At 39.4% G+C, this 11,646-nt stretch overlaps 1 protein-coding gene across 1 annotated transcript in view; it reads left to right on the forward strand.

The window, feature by feature from the left end:
• The window catches only part of LOC106518657 (nesprin-1), a gene marked incomplete at its 3' end in the record, with an annotated part of 139,050 nt that extends 127,854 nt beyond the window's left edge, over positions 1-11,196 (forward strand). The window contains 15 exon segments of the mRNA XM_014010029.1: positions 432-572; positions 2,042-2,155; positions 3,001-3,162; positions 3,328-3,516; positions 3,592-3,765; positions 6,415-6,606; positions 7,000-7,131; positions 7,253-7,353; positions 7,433-7,583; positions 7,720-7,848; positions 7,958-8,131; positions 10,097-10,312; positions 10,612-10,713; positions 10,790-10,909; positions 10,996-11,196. Of these exon segments, the coding sequence (XP_013865483.1) occupies positions 432-572; positions 2,042-2,155; positions 3,001-3,162; positions 3,328-3,516; positions 3,592-3,765; positions 6,415-6,606; positions 7,000-7,131; positions 7,253-7,353; positions 7,433-7,583; positions 7,720-7,848; positions 7,958-8,131; positions 10,097-10,312; positions 10,612-10,713; positions 10,790-10,909; positions 10,996-11,196 (2,298 nt within the window).
• Positions 11,197-11,646: the final 450 nt, after the last annotated feature.

Here is an 11,646-nt window from a genome sequence, read left to right on the forward strand (position 1 = left end):
AAACTAAATATTAGTTTATTTAGTTTATTTATTTCTTCATCATCAGTGACTTTTTTTTTACAGTTGTAAAACTGGGTTAGATGGACTTTTTTGCAGTAATCATGTGATTGACAGTTTTTGAAAAAGAGGCGGTCCTTCACCCTGATGTATCCAGATGGATTTGTTGTTTGCTCTGGATTATGTCTCCTTATTAACAGAAGCACTGCAGCGTAAATCCATTCATCACATCATTTATATTTAATTACTATTGATCAGCAGTGACGTTGCTTTTTGCAGCCTAACTTTCTGCCCTCGTTAATTTTTCTCTCTTTTTCTCTCTCTTGTTTTTTCCTCTGTCTCCTCGCTCCTTCGATCTGGCTGTCCCTCCTCCTCCTGTTGCGTGCTCGTGTGGCGTGTTTGTTTTGGTGTGTGTGGTGCGTCTCCGTGGTCAGATGACGGCCGGCCGCTGCCACACGCTCCTCTCCCCCGTGACCGAGGAGTCCGGGGAGGAGGGCACCAACAGCGAGGTCTCCTCCCCCCTCGCCTGCCGCTCCCCCTCTCCGGGGAATAACGCTGACGTTCCTCTTAATCAGGTACTGCGAACCCCACCCTGGTCTTCAGCTTCCATTTACAACCACCTCAAACTGTCAGACTTAACTCATCAACCCTGTGATTATTCCACTGATTTCATTAGGACACTAAAAACCAAAAATACAACATCAGGAACTTCAAAAATATTATTATTTAAATTAGTAACTTACGTTGATTAAGAGCTTGACATAAAACAGTAAATGCATGATTTGCTTGTTATAATTATTTTTCTATTTCACCTTTTCCTGATCCATTCTGCCCACTGAACCCCACTAAAACTAGTGTTTGTAAATTAACTTAAAAAGTGCTCTTTCAGCACTTTATTTGTCATTTTCTTCTCTGATTCTGCTTTCTGCAAAACTCTGAGCTGAGCCTGATTTTACTTCTACAAACTATAATTATTGAAAAATGACCTTTGTTTTGTTTCCGTCACTAGTAATTGAAAATGAAGTGCTCCAGGTTACGGCATAGACGTATTTTTTGCAAACTGAAAAGGAATTACAGTCGCAAAACATAAAAAAGCACAAAATAACAAATAACAAACACATTATTTTTGTGTTCTAATAAATTATTCATTGATTGTTTTTGTAACTGTGTTCAATTACATTATGAATTGTTAAACTTCAAGTTTTGTATTTATTTTGGTTCCCAGGTTTTATAAAGTGAGACAGATTTTCTAGGTTTAACTTTAAGTCTTCAGTTTAAAAAACACTCAAAGACTCATGAAAATTAGCTGCTGGATGGACCAAAAAAATAAAATAAAAAGAAACAATCTCTGAGAGTTTTTGTTTAGTTTGTACTGTTGGTTGGTGAAGAGGCTCTGAAGTTAAAGAATATTAAAACAACAATGTCTCACAATTTAAAAAAGGCAGCTGGGATTTTGAAAACTGATACAAAGATCATGTCGTGTTTTATTTTTTTATTTTATTTTTTTTTTTACAATAAGAATTACTTCTGAAGAGCAGCACGGCTATTCTTTAAGCAAAAGCAGCAGCAAAGTGTTTATTAAAAGCATAAAGGCAGTAATATGAGTGTCCGGCATTAATAAAACAGATTAAAATGTTTGGTAGATGATGAATAAAAAGACAATGTTGATGAAATCATAAAACATGTAAAGTTTACAACTAATGAACCTTAGCAGAAATCTGCTTCAACAAAAGCTAAAAAATACAACAGCCTCACCTCTCCTCGTGCATTAGGTTGTGCTAGATTGGCCTAAATTTACACAAACGCTCCTTTGTGTGGAAGAACAACAGAGTGAGTGTGAGCACAATCGGCTTTATTAACTATTAACCTGCGACTATTTGTATTTTTACTCTTGTTGTTAGAGAGAGATTCAGTTTGATTCAAATCCAGAGTGATTTTTTTCCTCGGATTAGTTAATGCGTGTTTATATCCAGCATGTTTATCCCACTGTGACCTGTTGTTTTTGAACAAACAGAAGCGTATAATCAATACTCTGATGCTGCAGGGTCGAGGCATCCTGAACCGAGCACCCCTCCAGGAACTGTACGACCCGTCGCTGGAAACCAGCTCTGCTAACCTGGATGACCTTCAGAGATCCTGGGAAACACTCAAAAACGTGGTAAACACATTACTTTTAAACATCCAGAAAAACTTGGAAACCCCCTCCCAATCTTTTGTTTACGTTAGCTCCGCCCCCACCAGAAGTTTCCTTTCAGTTTCTTATCAGTTGAAAGTACTATTTTTCCAAATTAGTTCATGGTGAATTTATTTACACAAACTTTCTTTAATATTGCTAAAACATTGCCATCAAAAATAAAATTAAATAAAAATAAAATTAATCCGCACGTCTCTGTTCTCCATGACTGTTCTAAAACAGCAGAACCGAAGAAGTGGGCGGAGCTGGGTTCAGGTTGGGTTGGGCTGGAGTGCGACTTGTGACATCACAAGTTGCAGTGTTTGAAAACAGGTCATTTCAAGACAGAAAAATACATTTCCTTATAGTAAAAATACCTCTGAATGCATTTTTTTTTATTGGTGCTTGGACTTTTTTTAGAAGCAGTACAGACACAAATGTAAGTTTAAAAAACCCTGAAAAAAATTACTTTAGTCCCGTTTAACTGAAGATTACTATTGTTTGAATTTATACTCGAGGAAAAAAGGGGCATATATAAAAAAAAATTTCTTCTGTCTACCGCCTTCCATTTCATTATATTTGTATTTCCTTGTCTTTTTATTGTACATAGAATTGATTTAGTTTTTTATGAAATGWATAAAGTTTTTATGAATTGAATCCCTACAAGTAATCCATGAAATATCTCCGTTAGCCACAACCTAAAGATAAGTAGAATAATCTTGATGTAGATCTAGAACAACACTGACTGACCGTGACTCTGCCCCCCGTAAATCATGGGAAACCTTTTGATCCAGTGCAGTGACTCGGCCTTCGTTTCTCTCCACGCGCAGATAAGCGAGAAGCAGAAGAGTCTGTACGAAGCCCTGGAGCGTCAGCAGCATTATCAGGAGTCCCTCCAGTCCATTTCCACCAAGATGGAGTCCATCGAGGGGGCTCTCAACGAGGGCCTGGAACCTAACAAGACCCCAGAGAGCCAGATGGCGGCTCACCAGGTTGGTAGGAGAGAAGAGCAGAGTGCAGCTGTGTGTTCACGAAGCCGACATCTTTTCATCAGAAAACAAAGATGATGCAAAAACAAGATGACTGCGTGAAAACACTGGTTTTCCTTCTTCGTCTTCCTCAGCCTCATTCATTTATTTGTTTTTCTCCTCCTGCAGGCGCTCATGGATGAGATCCTGATGCTGCAGGAGGAAATCGGCGAGCTGCAGACGTGTTTCTCCGAGGAGCTGGGCGATGGCGACGGGAAGGCCGGCGACCAGCTGGCCCTTCACTCCACGCTCACCGTCCTGGGAGAGAGGATGGTCACCATCCGCATGAAGGCTTCTGGGAAACGCCAGCTGCTGGAGGTACGAGTTCTTCCTTGAAGTCGTTGCCCCCCTTTTTTTTTTTTTGTCCTGACCCGTGCTTGGTGTCGGCTGCAGGAGAAACTGAGCGAGCAGTTGGAGGAGCAGCGGCAGGAGCAGGCGCTGCAGCGTTACCACAGCGAGGCGGAGGAGCTGGACCACTGGCTGCTCAGCACCCGGGCCACCCTCAGCTCTGCCCTTCGGCCTCAGAGCGAGGACATGGACATGGAGGAGCAGCTCATCGACTGTCAGGTCAGACCGGGCGTTCCTGCTCCCCTCAGAGCTTTCACACATTTGACCGCAGGCAGAACGTCGGCCGTATTTCCTCAGCTGATAGGAGCGGCTCTGGAGTCTCTTAAGCTTCGCTCGTCACAATAGCAGCTTCGCTTCATTCTTTTACTCTGATGCTGTGATTTCAGTGAAACATAAACTCTTGACCCTGTAARAAAACGTCAGGGCAAACCTGCGGAATTTCCTCTAAACTTGGCAGAGTTTTTAAACAAATCTTTAATGTTCAACACCATTTTCAGGGTTCCCGCGGATCATTAAAAAGTCTTAAAAGGCATTGAATTCATCAATCCAACAATAAGGCCTTAATTAGCCTTAAAATGTCTTAAATCAATCTTTCAGAAGTCTTAAAAATGTTAACGCATTGAGTGTTTGTCTCAAACATTAAAATAATTGGTAACATTTATTTATTTTATTTTAACAGTTTACCAAATTTACCGCAGCTAGTTGTTTTGCGTTAAAATAAACATTTGGGTAAAAATTWATTTTTTTCACATTTGTGTTTATTGTGAAGTTGGTCTTAAATTTCCTTTCAAGTGGCATTAAAAAGCATTAAAAAGTCTTAAATTTGACTTGCCTTAAGCTGTAGAAACCCTGGTTTTAGTTTGAAACTCTGTTTTTTTTCCCCTAAAACAGTCATCAGTCAACCTGAGTGTTTTTTTTTACCCTTGGTATAGGGATGTTGACATTTCATCAACAGCTGCTACCATTTTCTTCCCAAACTGCTTTGACTAGATTATGCAAGGCTGCTTGGTGCGTTTGCTTGTTATTTCCTCCTGCTTTGTTATTTCTACGAATTTCAACAAAGCGCACCGACGTTAGGTAGTTAGCTACAGCCTCGTCTTCCAGTTTTTMATTTTTGTCGATGCGTTTTGAAGAGACAATATTTTGAAAAGAGGATCAAAGTAAATCACCGAGTTTTTCTAGTGACCCCTTAAATAGATAAGCTGCCATGAAGAACATTATTTTATCTGCCCTTGTTCCAAATTTGATGATTTGAAACATCAAAGTTTGTTTTTTTTATCCGTAGTAGCACTTGTTAGCAAAGTGTGTTGACGCTCGTCTTCATCACCTGACACATTTAAGACGCCATCATTGGTTGAGTAGCTTTGTTTACAAAACASATGTCCACATTGTTTTTAAATTGTTTTAATTTCCTTATTTTCTAAGACACATTAAGTTGATTTGATGCTGCAGTTTGCCTTTAATATTATTTTATACCTTTTCTACTACTTTTGCATTGGCTATTATTAAGTTTTATTACTGGTAGTCTTTACAATACAAGATGTTAACTACAAAAACCAGAATGTGAATATTTTCTTAAAATTTCATGGCGATATCTTAAACACAAAGTAAGTTATGAGCATAAATAGATAAGAACAAGGTGAAATGGTCACATTGGTTCTGCTGTGAACAAGAAAACATGAGCTGATTTCACCTAAACAAACATCAATAACTTCCCTCATACTTGAGATAATCACATGATTKTGGTGTTRTTTTGTATGGTTTGAAATTTTCTTTTGGAATCCGCTGTCAAGATTTAATATTGATGTAGGATTAAAAATTTATCCACATCCCTATGTAAGATAATTTCGTGTTCATTAACTGAAATCGAGATGAAACCACATAAATGTTGAATAGATTAAAACGTGAAGAGAAGATGACCATACAACCCAGATCTGGTTTACGAGTGAGCCTTTGTTGCTTACGCTGAAGCAATCAGAGCAGCGCCACCTGAAACCGGAAGTTCCGGTCTATATATACAGGGATCTTCAGTGCCTGGTACGCCCCCTACAGGCCTACGGCTGAATCGCAGAKGCTCTGAACAGCAATGCTCATCTAATGTTTTTATTAACAGTTTATTATGTGTTGTCAAGGTGTTTCGGGCATGTACCTAAAACTCTTTTAATCAGGACATTACAATAGTCAAACAATAGATTATAAAAGTCAAGCCTTAAAAAGGAAACTAAGACAAATGGTGTGGTGCTTTAAATCAGTATCTAGCTAATAAATTCCTTCACCTACTTGGTAGCAGCACCTTTATTTGTGGAGAACTTTGGATGTTATAACGATTGATATTTTAGCTTTAATTTCAAAATCATCCTTTTAGATGAAATACTTTTTATTTATCTTTCTTTATGTGGTAATTTATGCTCACCACAGCTGATAAACTTCTAATTACTTTATTTAGTAATGATGCTACTTGATATTCCCAACTGTTGCTGCTCTCGATCATATGTTCTGGGTTTAACTTTGCTTGCAGCACGTGTCAGCATTTTGTATAATGTTCTATACATGTCTAAATTTGTTTTAATTCATCTTTTCAAGCAGGGATCAATATTTCTGCTCTATAATTTACTCCTCAGCTGCATTTCAGCCTGTCCTGTTGCTCCGGCAAAAGGAAATCAGTGTGTTTGGAGCAGCTGGGGAACAATAAGCTGATTACAGCTCACATATGCCTCCTGTGGTTCCACAGGTCCAGTTCTAAAAGCTGTCTGAGTGTGATTAGCAGATTCAGAGTAGATCCTCTGGACGAGCCGAGGCCYGGTTCAAAGGAATGCGAACAGAAAAAGTGACTGAAAAGAAACAAAATCCCCCTTCTCGTGTTTCCAGAACATGCTGTTCGAGATCGAGCAGAAGGTCTCCTACCTGTCCGAGCTCTCCGTCCACAGCGAGAGCTTGCTGCTGGAGGGCCGCGCTGAAACCAAAGAGGAGGCGGAGCAGCTCACGCTCAAGCTGCGCTCCCTCAAAGACAGCCTGCTGGAGCTGCAGCAGATGCTGCAGGACAAACAGGTGGACATACAGGTGAGGTCCGTCGCGTTTCCTTCTCCCTCCTGATGTTTTTTGCTCAGTTTGCCTGCTGTTGAACTGGGCTGCAGCCTAATTGTGCAAAATGTACTAAAGGTCATTCATGCCCTTTCATAAAGCTCCACTGCTTTCCACGACAACAGCCAGTGTCTCTCACTGAGGCTCAGACAATACAACACCTTTAAACACACGAGACGTTTCCTTGAAAGAAAAGAATATTTCATCTAAAACATCTTATTTAGTCAGAAAGTTGTTCTCCGACACATAAAGCAGCAAAGTTTTATGTTTAGTCGTAATTCTATCATCATCAAATCATTTGCTTTTTTCTTCCAGAAGCACTCTTTCTGTCTGTAAAAACTGAACGGTATTTTCTAACATTTCTTTCTCCAGGGTTCACTGCAGGAGCAGGAGGACAGTGAGCCGGACTCGTCTCTGTCCCAGAGTCCAAATGTCCAGGACTGGTTGTCTCAGGCTCGCTTGAGCCGAACACAGAAGCACCATGACAACCTGCTTCGACAGAGGGTAAAAATAAACAACTACTAGTCTGCCCAATAAGGACAACTTAGTTGTAAAMCAAAAAACAGTTTTAGGAAATGGAGAAAATATTATCTGTGAATGAATATGAAGAGTTTTGTGTTTTTAGGAGCTCCAGGATCAGGTGGAGAAACAGAAGAAGCTGCTTCAGTCTGTAGCCAGTGTTGGGGAGGAGTTATTCAGCCAGCAGAACTCAACAAATGGGGAAAGGTACATTCCATCTATTGTCGCAAAACAAATATAAAAAAAACACTTCAGTTATAATAAAACTTTTTTTTTCTCTTGGCAGTGAGATGTCCATACCTGGTGGAGTGCTGCTGGAGGCTGAGACCTCGTCTCCTCTGGACCAGCTGAGGCAACGATGGGAAAACTTAAATAAAGATCAGAGCACCAAACTTCAGCTCTCCCTCAACTCCTTTGAGCAAGACCAGCTCAGCCCGGTGCGCGTGCAGAATTTCAAATGTTTTATGACCTGCATTAGAAGGACATAATATAAAGATTACGATGTGTGCAGAGATTCTTTTTTTACGTTTAATGTATTTTCGGTTAGTGTGAGCTTCGTGTTTTGATTCGCAGGTCCTTCACCGGTCTCGTCTGACCAGTCCAAATGTGGCGTTCAGGAGCGAGGCTTTCAACCAGGATTCTTCCTGTCCTGGAGCCTTGTTCGAGGCCTGTAGCCGGACTCTGGAACGAATCAAAGAAGAGGTAAAACACTAATTACGTCGTTTTAATTTCAGTTTATTGGAAAATGTTTTTACCTTAATCAGGATGTCAAAGCTTTATTTGTTAAATGCTGGTTTTTTCCCGCCCACAGGCAGCGGACAGCCACAGTAAACTGGCAGCATCGTTTGGAGGGACGACGGTTCAGCAGGACCTGTACGCTGCAGTATCTGCAGCCTCCTCCTGGTTGGACACAGCAGAGAATCACCTGCTTTCTGGTCCTGTGCTGCTGTCAGAAGATGTAGAGACTCAGCTCACAAACCTGGAGGTAAATGGAAACAAACCTGTTTTTGTGTGGATGCTTATAGACATGATCCGTCTGACTTCTGTATGTTTTTCGGCACTTAGCTCATTCTGCAATTCTTGTGTTTTTCTACAATTTATACATCAAAACGTCCAGCTCCTTCAGGACATTCTGGCTATGACTTTTGCTATTTCAGTAATGTATTATTTTTGGGATATTTAACATTTTCTGCCTTTATTTTCCTAATTTAAATGCTAATTTCAGCTTCTTTTAGCTTCTTTTTTCCTAATTTTAGCTTTTTTTCTCCTTTTTCAGCTATCTTTCTGCTCCTTTCAGCTATTCGTTTAATTTAGTAGTTTTTGTACTTCTTTCAGCTGATTTCTGGTAGTTCCAGCTGTCTTCTGCCTTTTTAGACATCTTTTAGCTATTTTTTCAGTTAATGTCAGCTTTATTTCATACCCATTTCACCAAGATTATGTTTATTGGGGGATCAAACAGTATTACCCAATATATCAAAGCACCAAATTACAGTGGTGCATGTGGGGACGGTCGCGGCAGTCAGATAAATCCTCAGATGATGGAAATCATCTGTTCCGAATGTTAAAAACTGGTTGGAAATAATGTTGGAAATAGTTTCATATGAACAAATGTTGGCTAGGCTAAATAATGACATAGAAGATTTCAAGAAAGCCTGGAACTGTTTCCTCTCCTGTAATACTGGGACAACTAAACTCCTGTGATAAACTGCCATTTTGAAAAAGTTGACAAAGAACTATTTTTGTTTATTGTGGTTGGTTTTGCTGCCAATGAGGATATCTGTATACNTAAATAATTGATGTAATTGATTTAATGGCACAATAATTTATTTGTCAAACTTCTTTTTGACCCTATAATTTATTTTAATACGCCAGTTATATATTTATACATTTATTTCCAATAATGATAGGTTTGGTCCTCCATATAAAACATCCATGTCTTCCTGAATATTTTATCTACTCTCTCTCATGTTTACACCCCAGTTTTGCTGCAACAACTCCTCTCCCACAATGTTTCAGACCAGGACCTTGTAAAGCTTTGACGCTTTGTGAATTCTGTAAACTACATTAAACGATTACTGCAGTAATTGTTTAATGTAGCTGACAGGATGCAGTTTAATGGAATGAAAATGACTCAGTGAAATGTTACATTCCAGTCATGGAAGCCACTCAAGAATTAAGAGAATCTGATGATGATGATGATGATGATGATGATGATGAGGGTGATGAAGGCAAGAACTTTCAATCTTTTTTTGGATCCAAAAAAAGAACTTTCAATCTGAAACATTCATCTAAGTGCAGATTTTATTTGTTCTTCATCAAAACTCTTTAGCAATCTGGAGACTAAATGTCAAGAGTTTTTACGTCTTTCCCAAAGCCACATTCAAGCCCTTTCAAGGTGAAATTTCAAGACTTTACAAGACCTTACGTACGTGATGATTTACAACAAATGATAGATTATACTGTATATATATTTTAAAAATAAATAAAAACTTTAATAACAAAAAAAATGTTAGCTTTATTTCAGCTAATTCATTTTTGTAGGATATTTCAGCTTCTGACTTCTTAAATCAACAAACGTGCTCTTTCTGTGTCTTTGTGGTAGTTTCTGCTTTTTTCAGCTACTTCTTAGCTTTATTTCAGTTAATCTCAGCTGTTTTAGGTATTTTACAACAAGTTGCTAATTTATGTACTCACTTTTTCTGCTAATTTATTCATTTATTCTCCTTTCACCGTCTGTCGGCTAATTTCAACTGGTTTCAGCCAATTTTAGCTTCTTTTTGCTAATTTTAGTTACTTTTACTTGACAGCAACTTTCAGCATAAATCTTTCAACAATAAGCGTTTTCACAGGAAATGCAAATTCTCTTATTAGTATTATTATTATTATTTAATTGTCAGTAGTGTTCTAGCATCAGCTGGAAGTAAGAAATGACCTCTGCCTCTCTGTCCAGGTTCTGAGTAAACGTCTGAAGAGGTTAACTGGAGAGGTGAACCAGTGCAGAGACCTTCTGGGTGGAGGAACCGCTCGGCTGTGTGGAGGAGAGGAGCGAGCCCTGATGGAGGACACACTCGAGGGTCTGCAGGAGAGGATGGGCCTCCTGGACTCGGCTCTTGTGCAACACTGTGACAGCATGAGGGACAGGCTGCAGGACCACTCGACTTTCCAGGTCTGTATCATATCGTATCGTATCGTATCGTATCGTATTGTACTGTACCGTATCGTATCGTATCATACTGTACCGTATCGTGTTGTACTGTTCCATATCGTATCGTGCTGTACTATACCATACTGTACCGTATCGTATCATACTGTACCGTATTGTACCGTACCATACCGTATCGTATTGTATTGTATTGTATTGATTGCATCGTATCGTATCGTACTGTACCGTATAAAGTATCCTATTAAAGAAAAGGTCTGCATGCATTGTTAATCTTGGACGTGTTTTTCTGTTGTTATAACCAGAATGAACTGAGGATGTTGCTCACAGCCCTGACTGAATGTAAACATCAGCTGCTGCATAAGATGGCTGGAACTGCTGACCGACCTGCATCCAAACAGATAGAGGTACTTTTTGAAGAAGAAACAAAGCACCATACCAGAAAAATAGAGTTGTCTGCTGAATGTTTCATGTCCTTTATAGATGTTGGCAGAGCTGGAGGACAGCTTACGGGAGTTTGAACAGAGAGTGGCTGAGCTGCGGAGCCGAGCTGACGGCCTCCAATCAGATCAAACCTCCAAGCAGGAGCTCCTAAAACTACAGGTAACAGTTTTTTTTCTCAAAGTCAAAATATTCCAGCTCCATACAGCAAACTGTTTGACCCACTGATGTCTGTGTTTTTTTTTTAGGATGCGTACGAGGAGCTGGTGCTCATGGTGGGCTCCAGACGTAGTAGCCTAAACCAGGGCTTGTCTCTGAAGGCTCAGTACGAAGCAGCACTTCGTGACCTCACAGACCTGATTGACACAGCTCAAGACAAGATGGCTGCCGACCAAAAAATGACAGTGGCTTCTGTGATAGAGGTCCAGATCCTGTTGGAAAAACACAAAGTAAGAAGAATGCTTTTTTATATTTGTGAGGATCAATCAATCAATCAATCAATCAATCAATCAATTTTTATTTATATACCACTTTACAACAGTGACTACTGAACTAAAGTGCTTTCCATTAGTTCAGTAATAAAAAAATGAATGAAAACCAACAACATTGGTAGAAAAATAACAATAACAAAGAATTATAGTGTACCAAAAGCAGTTCTAAATAAATGTGTCTTCAGCTTCGTTTTGAACAAAAATAAGTTATTGATCGTGCGCAACTCAAGCGATAATGAATTCCATAATGTTGAACCAGCTACAGCAAATGAACCATCATCCCACTGTTTGGACTTTGATCTGGGGACTTCCAAAAGAGGTTGGTCAGCAGACTGAAGAACTCTGGACGATGTTAAAAGATCACACAAATAAAAAGGTGCAATACCATGAACAGCTTTAAAAACAGGC

This window comes from Austrofundulus limnaeus, unplaced genomic scaffold (genome assembly GCF_001266775.1).
Source record: "Austrofundulus limnaeus strain Quisiro unplaced genomic scaffold, Austrofundulus_limnaeus-1.0 Scaffold64, whole genome shotgun sequence".
NCBI classification, from domain to species: domain Eukaryota; kingdom Metazoa; phylum Chordata; class Actinopteri; order Cyprinodontiformes; family Rivulidae; genus Austrofundulus; species Austrofundulus limnaeus.